This window comes from Physella acuta, unplaced genomic scaffold (genome assembly GCF_028476545.2).
Source record: "Physella acuta isolate Inbredline_101_S28 unplaced genomic scaffold, ASM2847654v3 ptg000937l, whole genome shotgun sequence".
NCBI lineage: Eukaryota > Metazoa > Mollusca > Gastropoda > Physidae > Physella > Physella acuta.
In genome coordinates, this window is record NW_026732454.1 from 69,187 (window position 1) to 85,935 (window position 16,749).

The 16,749-nt window shown below is 31.6% G+C and overlaps 2 protein-coding genes across 4 annotated transcripts in view; both read left to right on the forward strand.

Annotated features, from left to right (window-relative positions):
• Window positions 1-16,050, forward strand: part of LOC131953671 (myosin-1) — a 43,194-nt gene extending 27,144 nt beyond the window's left edge. Inside the window, exons 1-7 of one of the 3 annotated variants that reach the window (XM_059316979.1) lie at window positions 12,109-12,200; window positions 12,857-12,974; window positions 13,524-13,642; window positions 14,018-14,189; window positions 14,677-14,862; window positions 15,452-15,540; window positions 15,734-16,050. In XM_059316979.1, coding sequence (XP_059172962.1) covers window positions 12,894-12,974; window positions 13,524-13,642; window positions 14,018-14,189; window positions 14,677-14,862; window positions 15,452-15,540; window positions 15,734-15,806 — 720 coding nt within the window. In that variant the 5' untranslated portion in view covers window positions 12,109-12,200; window positions 12,857-12,893 and the 3' untranslated portion in view covers window positions 15,807-16,050. Of the gene's footprint in view, window positions 1-12,108; window positions 12,201-12,856; window positions 12,975-13,523; window positions 13,643-14,017; window positions 14,190-14,676; window positions 14,863-15,451; window positions 15,541-15,733 lie in introns of those variants that run through there. The other 2 variants (XM_059316978.1, XM_059316977.1) reach the window with 2 other exon arrangements.
• LOC131953662 (uncharacterized) lies at window positions 4,279-11,210 on the forward strand. The gene is made up of 14 exons (XM_059316965.1): window positions 4,279-4,375; window positions 5,004-5,063; window positions 5,340-5,381; window positions 5,845-5,953; window positions 6,120-6,183; window positions 6,350-6,460; window positions 6,849-6,972; window positions 7,381-7,530; window positions 7,925-8,088; window positions 8,460-8,654; window positions 8,912-9,050; window positions 9,321-9,373; window positions 9,710-9,824; window positions 10,064-11,210. Exons 1-14 carry the CDS (start codon window positions 4,279-4,281, stop codon window positions 10,834-10,836), a joined length of 2,196 nt encoding a protein of 731 aa, XP_059172948.1. The 3' UTR covers window positions 10,837-11,210.
• Window positions 16,051-16,749: the final 699 nt, after the last annotated feature.

Below are 16,749 nucleotides of genomic sequence, written 5' to 3' on the forward strand. Positions count from 1 at the left end.
TTAAATTAGTAGATCTAAAAATTATATATATAAATAAATATATATATAAATAAACATGACGTAAGCATATAGATCTATTTTTACTTTTTAGCCAGCAGGAAAACACCAGATTTAAAAATAGATCTACTTCAAGCAGGAGTGTAAGTAAGTGTAGATTGTGAATCTATTTTGACGTAAATAAGTTATAACTGGATCTAGTCTAGAGATCTAGAGTCTAGATTAGATCTATAGGCCAGTAAATACACAATATTTGTCATAAGTTACTTATTTATTACTTAAAGTAAAGCACATATAGATTCTAGATCTAGATCTAGATCTAGCCTAGACATTATTTACAATTATTTGAAGAAGAAAAGGTAACTTTATTACTTTAACTAATAATTATAATTAATAATTATATTATAACTATAACTAATTTAATAATTTATTTAGTTAGATCTAGATCTAGTAAAAGTCTAAATTTTCTAAATCTAAGTCTAATCTTAAAGTCTTGCTTAATCTAATAAATTAAATAAATAATAGCCTAATAATTAATAATTAGTTAATAACGAGTAGGGCCTAATATTTAGGACTTAGGCGTTATAATAAATTATTATAATTTTAATATTAATATAGGGCCTAATATTATAATAATATTGGTAATCTATCGTTTTAGGTACGTAAAATCGCCCGCGACTAGTAATGTGAAAAGCAGGTGACTCCTTACATTTTAATAATTATTTTACATTTTGAGGAGGATTTATGTTTTGAAAAATACAAAAATGTTTCCTTGTTTCATTTTTTCCCCTTTTTTAAACAATTGAATTATACCAAACTTTTCAGTAATATATGAACACCAGCGATGTTTCCAACAGATGCAACCATGCTCATTTACTATAGAGTAGCCATCTTGTTTAAGTTTATTTTTATAGACTTATAGCGCGAGATTCAGGCGGAAGTCACTCTATTTTACAAATGGCTGCTGTTTATATAGCAAATCTTGCTTGCAGACACTGCTGTTTAAAGTTAATTTCTGGCCTATATTGATATATTTAATATTTAGCCAATGATTTAGGTTTATTATTCATTTATCTATAATATTTGACACAAACATATCACAGTATACTTCTATTACAGCCTTGACAATGAGGTAACAATTTCGTACATTAATAGCCACAGGCGATTTTACGTACCTAAAACAATAGATTACCCTAATATTTATTATTAATAATAAGATTAATATTAATTAGATCTAAGTTAGGATTAATATTAATAATAATGGTAATCTATCGTTTTGGGTACGTAAAATCGCCCGCGGCTAGTAATGTACGAAAAAGTTACCTCATTGTCAAGGCTTTAATAGAAGTATATCTATACTAATAGTTTCGCTGTCTGTGTATCTATCTATCTATCTATCTGTCTGACAAGAACGCTCTAGAGAAAACACAAGCAAAAATTCTATCTGACAAGAACGCTATAGAGAAAACACAAGCAATTTAAAAACTCTCACAGTGAAACGAAAGAGGAGGTATGACGTCATATAGTAGAAAATAATATCAAGCCGGGGAGTGCACACAGTAATATGACGTCATTGATTCTCGAGTAAACATTGAATACAAAGGCAATTTTGTCTAATCTAAGTGGTTTGCGTGAAGAGTTTCTTTCATACAATTCTTCGGGTAGGGGCGAAGCCCCACCCCCGCGTAAGAACGTCTGAGCCCCCCCCCTCCCCAACTCAAAAAAAATTTCCTCATCGATACTCTATAATAAAATTACCGCCTAATTAATGTGTCTAATCTAAAAAGTGGTTTTCTTGCAATTTCTTTAATGCAATTCTTCGGGTAGTGGCTAAGCTCGACACCAGTGTTTCTTTCAGACTTTTTCCTCCCCGGAGAGGGGTGGGCGTACTTAAAATTTTCGGGGGCGGGGGTAGAATTTTCGGGGAGGGGGCGGACACTGGAAAAAGTATATAATTATATTTTGTTGAATGGGACGGTAGACATGTTTTTTTGGGGGGTGGGGGGGGTAGGAGTGGGGGGGTGGGGGGGGTTTTAGTTTAGAGAAAAGAGACAGCACTATCAGCCTAGCGCCCGTTGTATCCTTCCTCAACGAGACATGTTTTTTGGGGGGTGGGGGGGGGGGGGGGGGGTGGGGTGGTTTTAGTTTAGAGAAAAGAGACAGCACTATCAACCTAGCGCCCGTTGTATCCTTCCTCAACGAGACATGTTTTTTGGGGGGTGGGGGGGGGGGGGTGGGGTGTGTGGGGGGGGGGGGTGGGGTGGTTTTAGTTTAGAGAAAAGAGACAGCACTATCAGCATAGCGCCCGTTGTATCCTTCCTCAACGAGACATGTTTTTTTTTTTGGGGGGGGGGGGGGGTGGGGGGGGGTGTGGGGGGGGGGGGTGGATTTAGTTTAGAGAAAATAGACAGCACTATCAACCTAGCGCCCGGTGTATCCTTCCTCAACGGGCCATTTTTCTCGTTTTAATATATTTGTGTTAAATATTATAGATAAATGAATAAATAACCTAAATCAATAGCTAAATATATCAATACAGGCAAGAAATTAACTTTTAACAGCAGTGTTTGCGAGCAGGATTTCCTATATAAACAGCAGCCATTTGTAAAATAGAGTTGCCTTCCCATGATCTTGCGCTATAAGTTAACAAAGAAAGAACTTAAACAAGATGGCTGCTATAGTAAATGAGTATGGTTGCATCTGTTGGAAACATCGCTAGTATTCATTTATTATTGAAAAGTTTTAATTCAATTGTTTGAAAACAGGTACATAAATGAAACAAGGAAAGATTTTTGTATTTTTCAAAACACAAATCCTCCTCAAAATGTGAAATAATTATTAAAATTTAAGGAGTCACCCGTTTTTCACATTACTAGTCGCGGGCGATTTTACGTACCCAAAACGATAGATTACCATAATAATTTAGTATTTAGAATTTAAAATATTAAAATAAAATAGTTATAATAATATTACTAATAGTATAATAGTACATTAGTTTGATTTAGTTTAGACCTAGATCTAGATCTACGTCACCGCTGATAATCTAGTTAATAATAATTATTAAATTAATTGTAAATAATTAAATCTAGATCTAGGTACTATAACTATAACGGTACTATAACCTAGAGACCAGATCTAATTCTAAGCACCACACTTTTTAGCAATTGTAGGAAAAAATTCACAGAATAAACACAAGAAAAATGTCACAGGAGTTTGTTAATACTTTTATGTAGGCCCCTATTAATCAACTGACGATTAATTAAATTTACAGTGTAGAGTGTAGGCGTAATGGAAACATTTTAGATATATGAATCATATATGTGCGTAGGTTGTATAAGTATAGTAATATTTATAACACAGATAAAAATATTTAGTATGAAGTATGTTTTAATTGTGGTATACATATAATTTAATAGAATACTCCAACCTTCAAGGTTTTCTTCATATTTTTTAACTTTAATATTAAACTTTAAATTAAATTGAAATTGCATAAAGACTAAGACGTAGTTAATGTGACTTTCTGACCTCAACTCATCGCAACAATAGTTCAACCACCTGTACTGCCTACCTTTATTATGCTCATTACATAACAAAGCATAGGATCAAAACAGAAAGCTGACACTATACAAAGGCTATCATTGACGCAAAACTTCAACAATACACATTATGGACGGACATGGCAGACAGAGAAGAAGCTGACCAATGAAAGGCCTACAGCGAAAAACATGCAAAACACAACAATGTGCATACATTTCTTTTATTAATTTTTCTACCGCATATTTATCTAAATTAGTAAATATGTAACAAAAGTTGAGATCTAGTACTAATTCAAGTATTTTTTAACATTGAAACATTCTAATATTCTAATATAGGTCAATAAATAAAATCTCCTAGTTTAGACAAACGTCACATTTCTAACCCTTCATTAATTAGTTTGTGGTGTGTGTACTGAACTATACTGTTATTTATTGCCTGAGATCTAGGAACACCATACTTTTAGATTTTAGATGTTGTGACTTTTCTGAAAATTCATTAATGTTTCATACATATTTAGTTATAGCAAAAAGTAGGCCTAGATAATAGATATTTCCTATTAAAATTCCATTTGATTCGAGGGCGGGGGGTGAGCGATGCCTGAAAGAAGCTCTGTTCACTAGATAGTAAGTAGGCTTATTTTATCGTCTAACTTCATTATAGTCTATAAGTTGAAACTTTCATTTCAGAATTATTTTAACCTGAACCTAAGGTGCACAAATATCAATCAAGGTTCAATTAATAATAATGGCGCAGATTTCATTAGAACAAAAAGGTGTGATGGAAGAGGGAGATTATCAAGATCAAGCCTTAAATTTAAATCCTAATGCCTATAACAATGAAGGTAATGTAAAAATAATATCTAAACTATTTGTAGTACCAAGTTCCTTCATATTAGTTTATTATAAGCTTATATTACTACAGTATGGCTACCATTATAATATTATTATACTATCCAGGCCTTTGAATTTTATAAATTCATTTTATAGGGCTCCTTTCAATAGCCCAACTTCAACACTTGGGGTGGGGTAAGGCTTACTTTAAAAAGCACTCTTTTTGAACCTGATGTTCCATGGGGCAAGTGAAGAAGAGTTCACCTATTTCTGTGACCTTGGCATATGAAGGGATTGTGTGAGCAGCCTTATGGCATGCCCTGCAACCTTTACTTTCCCTAATGTGAGTTAGGTACCCATCAGAGCTGGGTGGACTCAGGAGTTTTCTACTGACTTGAACCCGGATTCAAACTCCAGATTTTTAGGTTAGCAGACTAGCACTCTTCTGTTGGGCCACTCTGTCCAGTAAATTTCTGGGTTTGATATATACCATTACAAATTGAGTTACATTTCAGGTTTAAGTTTAAGTATCATAATAAATATGATTAGGCATATAATTTTATGATAGAATTCATATTGTTCATAGAACAATGATGACACTTGTTTATAGTAATATACATATTTCGTGTCCTCTGTTAGTTTCAACGAGTGACTACTGTCAACCCACAAAAGCTGGACTTATCAAAGCTGAAAGTGTTGGTAAGTTTTTAAAAAGTTTGAGTCATTATTAAAGTTGTTAATGAATAAATTTAGTCAAAGCTCATTCAGTTCTTTATGTGTTAAATATTTATATGTAAAAAATGAAATAATAAAATCAACTTAACACAGGTGTCATAAAAAAATGAATGCACAAACACATTTATGATGAACAGTAATGATGAGGAGAAGTTTAGAAAAATTATGTCTTGTATGTTACCATTAGTTACAGAAAATCTTTGTGTTTTAATATATATTTTTATAATGTATCATTTTCAGTGGAATCTGACAGTAAAGAAAGTGAAAATGATGACTTTGATGGTATGATTTTGGTTTCGCCTAATTGTGAATTTTGAATGTATACATCAGTTCATTGCTAGTTCTAGAATTAGTGAAAATAGCTGAAATATTTATTAAAATTAAACTTCAGGAGTTTTCTTTCTTTTAACTACTTTTATTACAAACACTGTAGTTTAAGGGTCTTACACAAATGATGTCATAAAATTTTAGCCAATTTACCCCCACTTCATTTCCATCACATATTGTCAAAAGAAATTATGTTGCAAAATTGCATGCACCACTACATTAACCATGCTCTCTACAAAAATGAATAGCTTTTTATTTTATATAATATAAGTATTACAAAAGGTATTTTTAATAAGTTTTTTAAATCTCTCTGCCCTCCCACTCATCTCATTGTTACAATAGTCAGAATCCCCCTAGATGCATTATATCTTTAATTGATGACCCTCTTATTTATTATTTTGTTTTCTTTTTAACCTAGTTTCCAAAAAAACACTTACCAGAGAATCTTTACATGACAAGGAAGTAATATATGTACCTCTCTCTCTAATGAATAAGAGTAAAGTTATCAAATTAAAGAAAAATCCCTCGTAAGTTTTTATTTTTATATTTTCTAGTTTTAAAGTAGTCTCAACTAATCACAAGGTGTGTTATTAATTTATTACACATATTTTAGAAATTTTAATTACAAGTTTATTAATAGAACATTTTAAAGTGTGAACTTTTAATTGACCTGAAAATAATTATCTATTTTAGATCAATTGTTATAGAAAAGCATGATTGTGTGCAGGTTGATGTTTTTCTACAAGCAAATGAGAAGGTATTTTATGGTTTTTAAATTGGTTTCAAAATTGCATAATTTTTGTGTGCTGTCAAATGTAGAGAATTAGAGATATTTTTACTTCTTGTAGTTTAAAGTTTAATATTTTAGGTTGTTTTTTTTTTGTTAATTAATTTTATGTTATTTTTTTATGTTTACAATTTAGATTTCCCTTGATGCAAAAAGTATTGTAGAAAAAACAAAAAAACCTTACTCTGTGAAAGGGAGCTTTGGTGAAGTTTTGAAAATCAAGGATCAACCCATTGTAATAAAAAAGGTAAACTTTTTAATAAGATAAAAAAAATTTCCACATTAGAATTACTTTACAGCAATACATTTTTAAAAAAATTGAAAAAATTTTCAACATTTTTATTGTTTGCATGTGTGTTTCTATGGAAAGTTTAGTGAACTCCTGAAGTAGTGATGATTGCACACATAATATCTCATGACACAACAATATCTTAGACATCTCATTTTTTAAAAAATGTAATGGTATAAATTATCTAGATTTACTAAAATAATTTAGTTTTTATCTAAAGAAATGTTTCTTAAAATATATTTTCTAATTGAAATCTTTTTGTCTGAAATTTTTTTATCATTGAATAATAACATAAATATATCCTTTTTTATATTCGTTTAAACTATTATCAGCTGTTCTTTTACAGGTGAAAGAAGTGAAATGGAATGAAATATTTGTTCCATCTTTGATCTGTAAAGCAGAAAACATAACCAAAGTCTTAGGAGTTTTTTTTTACTTGGATTGTAAATATATTTTTCAAGAAGATGCAGGTAATGATGGAAAAGATAACAATTATGTAGTCAAGTTTATCCTAATTAAACAGGATAACGTTTCTATATAATAAACAAGTTGTTGTAATAATTAATAACATTTTATTAATTACATTAATTTTCTCATCTCTTAGGAGACAAGCATTTGTGGTAGAGTATATTCATATGTCTCGAGTTTGATTCTAAACTTGATGTTGTAGGATGAGTCCACCCAGCTCGGATTTATATATGAATCAAGTTGGGGAAAGTAAATAGTTCTGGGTTTAGAATTGATCACACTATCCTTCATGTGCTGAGATAACAGAAAAAATTAACTCTACCTCATCTGCTATAGTAAAAGATTTGATAATGAAAACAGTTTTTAAACATACAAAGGTGTTGACTTATTTAAGATATTTTAATCCTCAGGGTGCTCACTTATAGAGTGTATAATAAATAATAACGGTTTTACAAAGTTCATTGAGCGTGGTGAAAAGAATTTCTTGAACATTGCACTTGACATTGCTTATGGTTTGGATGCCTTACATTTTTTAAATCTTTGTCATTGTGACATCAAGCGTAAGTTAATAATTAACTTTACTAAATTACTCTTACTGTTATGATAGAAAAATAAGTAATGAAAATGATAGATTTGTAAAAAAAAACCTTCACATTGAAGAAGAAATGTCATTAAAATTTAATACCTATAAATTTTAATGAAATTTCTTCTTCAATGTGAACATTTTTTTTGCATCATTTATGCCTTTATTACTTAACTTTTAAAATCCTTTTTCTAGATGCTCAAAATGTTTAGGTCAACTCATGTCACACTTTTAGTTTTTTTTTTTTTTTCATCATTTGAAAAAGAAAAGCTGTAAAATATAGTACTCACAAGGTCAACACAGGCAGACTATCTAAAAATGTATTATTAGAATGAATTCTAATGTTTGTTACCTCATTATTTTTCACACAGCTGGAAATATTTGCGCCAAACGTAACCCTGATAACTCATGGAATGCAAAATTAATAGATTTTGGTTCCAGTAAGCATGCACAAGAAAAGTGTGGAATCAGCGGGATCACCCCAGAATACCTCCCTCCTTCAGCAAATAAAATTCTACTTCTTGGTTCTAAGATGGTAACGGGGCAAACATTTTTTTACTTGAATTCAAAACTATTTACACTAGTTAATTTAAACACTTTGCTTTTATTTAAAGCTTAGTCAATAGGAACTTTGAAATAGAAATGTTTGATTTTATTCAAAGATTAATCTTAAGAGACTTTGAACATATTTTATCAAATGTAGTGGCTTGGGGTAGTTGGGGCAACATGGACTCTTTATCCTTTTTATAAAGCTTGTGGTTAGCTAGACTATAATTTGGAAAATATTTTGGATTTTTTTTTACTTTAATACTTTTAGCCTAAAGTCATTAATCATTAGCTTATAGCTAGTTTCACTTTAATAAAAAAAACAAGAAAAGAAACATCTTTAAATAAATTTTGTTCTAGCTAAGCCTGGACTGCACAGATGATGTTTGGGCTTCAGGAATGGTGATATTGTTTCTTATGATTCATGATCATCCCACAATGGCACATTATAAATCAGAATTAGAAAAGAATAGTCCAAATATACAGAAGAACAACAGTCCAAATAAACAGAATGACAGTCCAAATATACACTACAGGAAGGCAGTTATGAGTATGGTCAGTTTTTTAAAAAAAATCTGTTTTAATTGATTGATTTACTTTTTTATGAGATTGAGTAGCTTTCTTGTATCAAATGTTTTTGCACTCCCCCCCCCCCCCCCCCACGCTGTTATCATTAGGTTGCTCTATTTTGTTTTCTTGGCATTTGTGCCTAATTATTTATAAAATACCATGCAGTTTAGTTTAAATTTGATTATGCAATTATTTAGTACAACTTGTCTTGGCAAACTAATTTAATTTTTAATGCCTTACAGATAGAGAAGTTGACTGATCCGCTGCCGGACTTTTTTCTTCCTAAAACACCTGTAGTAACTGCCACATTACTACAAAATGTTCTTGTTGTGGATCGTCACAAGAGATGGACTGCTAAGGAAATGTGTGATTTCTTGAATGGTAAATTTTCTGGCAAAAAATTAATTTAAGACAATTTCTATTATCTCTAAATAAGATTCTGTGCATTTTTAGGTCTATGTTGTTTTATTTAAAAATTCTTTTTAAATTCTGGAGGATTTTTACTTATACATCCTTAATTCCAACAACCATTTAACTTTGGTTAGTTACAAAATATTTTGTAATTAAATAACTTAAATTACTAGGGTCTAGCTGCCTTTTTTTCTCTGGTATTTTGCCATCTTTAAATTAATTATCCCTTTCTATTTGTAGCAAAAATTGATAATCTTGACTTGACAAGCCAGACAGAATTTAATAGTAGTCAGGTAAGACTTCGCAAAGAGGTCCTTTATATTATCTTCTAACAAATTTTACTCATTCTTTTCTCTTGAGCAACATCAGCCTTTATCTCCATTTTCACTGTTTAACCAAGTAATTTATAATTTAATAGTCCTGTTTTATCTAATTTTGCTGTCTTAGTCAATGTATTATATATCACCCATTGACATGGGGCTTCAAGGCAATTTTAGTTTTTTCATTTCTAGTTTAATATGTTCACATTGTATGCTTTTTCATCTGATGATAATGAGTAAATCTTTATTATTCTCCTTAGTTGATTTGATTGACATAAGAACTTATTCACTTATAATTATGTTTACCAGATTGAAAGTTCTATGGAAGATGTGGACATAAAGACATGTAAAGGCAAGCGTGGACCATGCATACCTGTTACACAGGAGCCAGCTCCCGACATTAAAAAATTCCTATCTCAGTATGGTAAGAAATTATTTTGAATGTCTGTTATTATCAGTGACTTAGAAGCTTATCATTCACCTTTAGGTATAAACAATCATGTTTTACTCTCTTAAAATATTACCAAAATGATTTTTTATTTTTTTTTACAATTTATTGTAAAACTTATAAATTTTTAAAGTTTGAAAACTTTGGATTCAAGTTTAATAAAAAAAAAAGCCAATATGTTTAAATTCATAAGTTCTATAATATTTTACTTTCAGGTAGAAGGCAGCATGATATGGCAAAAGCAGATTTGCAAAAACAACCTGGTAATGTTACTCCAGTAGGTGCTGGATCTTCCTTTGCTAGACAAACTGGTCAATTCGAAGCTAACACTAGACTATGCTGCGAAGGGAAACTACTTAGAAGCAGATCACCATTGAGACTAAATAAAGTAGATTCAGTCTGGGGCACAGTAACAAATGAAGTAGAGCCGACTAGGGACCGAGTGCTAAATAAAGTTGAGCCAGCTAGAAGCACAGTGCTAAATAAAGTTGAGCCAGCTAGAAGCACAGTGCTAAATAAAGTTGAGCCAGCTAGAAGCACAGTGCTAAATAAAGTTGAGCCAGCTAGAAGCACAGTGCTAAATAAAGTTGAGCCAGCTAGAAGAACAGTGCTAAATAAAGTTGAGCCGACTAGGGACAGAGTGCTAAATAAAGTTGAGCCATCTAGGAGTAGAGCACCATATCCAGTAGAGTCCATCTGTGGTCAAGTACCACATGAGCTAGGACCTGTTTGGACCAAATTACCAAATAAAGCAGGGTATGTTAGAAGAAGAACATCAAACGAGGGAAACCCACAGTGTAAAGAAGAGCAAGACTCGTGGGGACTGCAAATTAAAAAATTACCTTTCGTGGGAGGGTTAACCACCCAAAAATTTGAACCCTGCCAGCCTCAGGTGCATCCCTCAACCTCGGTGGAACAGGACATGGACTACATTATCCACTCAACTCCAGAGTGTGAGAACATCCCAGACTTTGAAGCATTGTTTTAATAAACATTATTATTTCTGGGTTCCTAAATTACCATTTTCTGCTCAAAATGTGAACCTCCAAAAAGGTTAAGAACCACTGATCTAGCAGAAGCTCTTTTATGTTAAGGCACAGTATAACTAATGACTATTGTAACTGTCACTAATAGCAACATTTTGTATTTAATATTTTTCCAGTGTTAGCTTTCTTGTTAAGAAAAACATTTCTGTTAGCGTATTTTTTCATGTGGCTTATTTTTTGTAAATGTATGTTTTATAGCTTTACTTCATTTTATTACTTGTTTTATATATTAAAAAAATTAGCTTAAAGTTTTTAATGTATGGCCCTTACAGTTACTTATGAACATTCCTTTTTGCATTCTAACACTATAACATTTTTTTTTTAAATTTACCTATAAAATAAACCCTATAATTCCATTATTATAATCATACACAAAAACTCTTCCTTTAATTTTACAACTAAATTGTCTCATCAACACCATTGTGTTTCAAATTCTAAAATACTGTGTCATAATATACAATAATTTATTTTTTTTGTTTTAAACTAAAATATATATATTTAAGGTATTTTTTTAATAGGTCTTACCATTGTTTATGCTTACATTATTTTTAAAATTTTATCTGAAATCGCTTGTGGTAAAAACTTTTAAATGTCTACTATATCCACTGTTTTAATTTGTAGAAAATAAAATTGTTTGTCAAAAATTTTGTAACTCAGATTATTTGGTTGAATGATATGAAAATGGAAAAGTTACCCTATAGAATCTAAAGATCCATGGAGCAGGTGAAGCAAAGTTCACCTGATTCTGCTGCCTCTGGATGTGAAATGATAGTGTGGTCAGCACTATGCCCAGCCACCTTTATTTTCCTTAATGTGAGTCTGCCCATCAGAGCTGGGTGGATTTAGAAAACAGAATTTTACTAGAAATATGAAAAAAAAAAACTATATAATATAATAAAATGACAATTGATATCAGTAAAACTAATACTAATAGTTATTGTGATAGATGTAACCTGTATAATATTTTTATTGAGGAAATAATTTGCAAAATGAGCATTAGCATACAAAAAGATTGCTTTTTATGATCTCTAGAATTATTGTTCCTAATACATGGGAGAGTTTACATTTACAAGTTGTCCTATGGGGCAGTTGTTTCCCCATATACGTGCAATATTCAATTACAAAATAATAATTTAAAAATATAATGCGAATCAATTTTTTCCTCTACACAGAAGTACGCAATAACCGATAAATTTATTAGCAGAGCGTCTATGGTTTCCTACAGGCTGGATTCAGACACATCTTCTTCAATCTTAGTTCTTAGTCTTTTTCTTGTAATGAGAATTGCGTTTTCTGCTTTGACTTTGTAAGTTATTACAGATTTTTGAAGTTTTAATGCAAATTTTAAATTGCAGACTAAGTCACCAATTATCTCTAGATTCTACTTAAATGTAGCTACCTACTTGACATTACTTGATCTAGAAATCTAGATCTAAAAGACACTCAGACTGGTAGCTAACAACTACGCTAGATCTTTAATCTAATATTGTAATATAGATAAATATTGTAATGATCTAGTCTAGACTAGACAGATTTACTTTTCTACCCGGTACTACCATGACACTAGGCCATTAAAAGTAAAGGTCCTTTTGTGACCTCAGCATTGGAAGGGATAGTGCCATCTTTATTCTCCCTAACTTGAGTTAGGTACCCATCAACTGTGGCTCCTAGCACAGTCTATGTTCAACTCATTCAGGTGACCAACTTAGCACTTTCTAAATAAATCTAAGTTTGGATAATCACATTAGTTATAGTCAGATCTAGTATCTAGATCTAGATTGGCTAGCTTAAAATCTTAAATGTCTGGGCAGTGACTAGTAGAGTATGACTAGCTGCTCCTGGTCTTGTATTTTTATTTTCTAATCCACATTACTGGGATTTAACACTTTTGAATTTTTATAGTTTAGTATACCTATAATACTGTATAGTATATCAATTTATCTGAATAAAACTGTTTACCAGCTAAATAAACTTCACTTCACTGCAGCAACATTTTATAATGGCAGCCAAGCCAAAGAAAGAGGATTCGCTTGCCAGTCTTAAAGCCAGTGAATCTCATCTTAAGCTGAAAGTTAAGGAGGTAATTTAAGTATAAGAGAAAATTGAACAAGCTAGAAAATTTTCTGTGATACCACTATGATTAATTTTTTTAATGTTTCAGACAGTAGGGGCCAATAGTTCTATTTTACATTAAATTCTCTGGAAGAACAATGTTCACGCGTGTATTAGGTTATAATCATGAATGTATTCTAGCATCAATATCATTAAAATAAAACTGATAAGAAACCAGTATCATCACAAGGCAGGTGTGGGGTGCGACTGCTTCTAGTGATACTATCACAAAATTGGAAACTTTTATCCTGTTAAATTAGTACTTGATTAAGGCTACCTACATCCATAATAAAAATTGATCCCATCCAACATGGGGAGGGAAGATTACATTAAGGTTAAGATGCAAACAAAAAATTATCGTACTTTGAAACGCGGGGGGTGGCACCAACTTTTTAAAAATTTAAACTTTTTACATTTCATGTGATGTGTGGCTGTAATAACTGACATGTATTTTTTTAATAAATATTTATTTTGAACAAGGTATTAGGTGTAGATATTCTTAAATTTCCCTGTATAGTTGGAAGAAGAAGTACTGTCATTAAAGAGAAGACTTGATGAACTGAGGAAAGCTAAAAATACCACAATTTTAAAGAGAGAAAGAGAAATTTTGGAGGTTGGGGTGCCATTTGGTAGAAGGTATCTGGCATTTTATTGTATGGCATAACAATCTTTTCATGCTATGAAAATTTGCTTAAAGCTTCTCCAGCAACTCACATAATGCCATGTGCAAGTAACTGCCCAGTGTCATTTGGATAATCTTTCAATTATTTATTGACCAGGGGAGACCACTATTAAAGGGAAAGGATTTAAAACTGTCTACTTTTAGTCAGATTGATTCACCAACATTTAATGGAAACTTATCAAAGGAAGATAAAAATAGTGCTTTTATTAGTTATTTAAATTTTTTTTAGTATGATCATGATATTGAGTTTTAGCTGCTGCAATTTTAACCCAAACAGTTGAGTCTCAACTGTTTAAAATATATGGTAACTTTTTTTTTATTTTCGAAAGAGAATCAAAAAGTAATGATGATAAAGAAATGGAAACAAAGCTGGTTGGTGTTGATGAAAAAGAAATGGAAAGAAGATTAAAAGAGAAAGATGCAGAATGGGAAAGAGAAATGGAAGAACTGAGGAAAAAATTTGCCAGTGAAATGGAAGCTTTAAAATCAAAGCCACAAGAGGTTGCTGTTTTGAAGTTGTAAATTTTTTAAATATCAGCTTAGAATTGAAAGAAAGTGCACAAGTATACTAAATTGGCACAACTAAAATAGATGAATTTTAAGACTATTATTATTTGGTTATGAATTGGCCCATTCTGAAGCTTTGTTGGAATTAATTTTTAAAATATGAAATTTACTGAATGGTAGGACCTAAAATGTGTGTAAATTACAAGCGTATGGTAGGTTGATATCAAGGAAAATTACATTTTGTGCTTCAATTGTTTTTTTTTAAAGTTTCCAACGAAGCTTTAAATTATGCCAATTCATTAACTTGGTCAAGTTGAGTAAAATTTAAGGAAAAAGTACTGTATGTAACACCATAATACTCTAAAACAAAACAGTGAGGTAAAGTTGTGTTACTTTCTAATATCTGACATAGATTATGACTGTTTATAAAATTGAAAAGCTGCTTCTTAAAAACATCTACACCTCCGACTCAATTATTCAGGACTCAAGCTGCGGTCATGAGACAGAACTGGAGTTTTTGCGCAACAGAAATGAGGAACTAGAAAACGACAACGCTGCCATGACCATCCAGAACAGAGAGCTTAGGGACAGGGTGTTTGTGTTGATGGGAAACCTCAGTGCTAAAGAGGCCAGTTGGTGTGACATGGAGGAGAAGCTGAAGGCAGAGGTAAAGTTCCTGAAGTAGTCAGAAGCCTTTTCAAACCTGACGGTCCATGGGGCAAGTGAAGTAGAGTTCACCTGTTTCTGTGACTTTGGCACATGAAGGGATAGTGTGGTCAGCACTATGCCCAGCTGCATTAACTTTCCCCAGTGTGAGTTAGGTACCCATCAGAGCTAGGCTTGAGAACTTGGATATGAACTGGAGACTTTGGGGTTAGCAGTCTAGTGCTGTACTGCTAGGCCACGCTGTCTAATTCATCTTGACATTAATATCCACAAAAATTCGCATTTCTCTTTTTTTACTCTCCCAGATGCCACTGTTAGTTTTCTTTTACATTGCATTTTTAATTATTTCTCCCCCCCCCCCTCAAATGTAATAAAGTGTTTTGATTGTTTTTGTTATATTTTTGCTTGTTATTTAACACTGAGATATTGTGCTTTATGTGAGCAATTTTTGTGTATAATAATGTAAAAAAAAACAACTGTAGGTCTACATATTTATAATCTTGTTTTTGCTAACTTAAGCTATCACTCACACATGTACAAAGATTGAGCTATCAACACTCACAGAATTTTGTTATAAATCCATTCCTTAGCTGACAAGGTCATGGGGAGCCAAGTACAAGGAGTGGATGGATCGCACTGAGGCTAAAATTGAAGATTTGCAGAAAACAAATGCTCTCTTGTAAGTGTTTTCCCAATATATTTTTTATTTAAAAAATAATTAATTCAAAATAATAATATACACAGATGGTAACCAATAGATCTACCCAGTGTTTAGAAGTATAATATTTCATTTTTACGAGGCAACGTTTTAGGGATGTTGTGCTATAATTGTCTTCAACTTTAATATTAACTTTACCTTTTCTTTTTGACAGACGAACTTATTTAAAAGCCTACAACCCAGAAGGTTCTGACCCTACAAAGAAAGACTCAGATTTTGACCATTAATAATTTACTGACCAACTTCATATTGCAAATAGTGAACATATATTTCATGGTTTAACATTACTCTATACTGAATCTAAAAATGAAATGTAGCCCTTAGATTTTATGGGTAATATTGGGGTGATGTTAAGTGATATTTTCACATGTACAGTGTAGTACTACAGCACATTCAGCAGACAGATCAGAAACTTGATTGTCACATCATTTGTTAACTGCATCTTTTAAAATGGTGTTTGTTTTAATTACTACTTGTAAATACAATCAATTTTACCATTTTAAAATCAGTCAGTGCCTTAAATTTTATGTAATGAAACTATGTCAGGGGAAAATTTTATTTATTATATTTTTAACTGAAATTTTAATAGAATAAAACTGTAAATGAGAAGTGAACACAATATTTAAATCTTCCAAAACAAATGAAACTGTATTTTTCTGTGACTAGATATTTGATGTTCAATTGTTGTAAATATATTTGAATATACAATTGTTTTGATATAGATCTAAATGTGATATCTAGAGTAGTTAAATATTCTAAAATGTTATTTACAATTTGCACTTTATATACATGAGTAAGTAAAATATTATAAATTTGCCAAGAATGAAATGCCAACTCTTGAAAATTAACTTCATTTGAATGGTGAACATTGAAATTGTCCTGTCCATTACCTTTGAATGTTAGGAAATGTACTTTTGTATTTGTAGATTCCAGTTATAACAAAATAAATCAGTATTAGAACCAAACTAATCAGAGTTATCTTTCTTGGAATTAAGCTGATATTGTGCTGTGTTTGTTGGTCACAGAAGTATGAATGATGGATAATTCACTGTGAGTCTCTTGCTTTGTTCTGGTGTTGTTTAACAGCACAGCCCATCAGACAAAATTGTGTGCATGGACTGGATGGTACTGGTCGCATCTGCCAGATCTATAGGACTGTGTGTGTGTGTG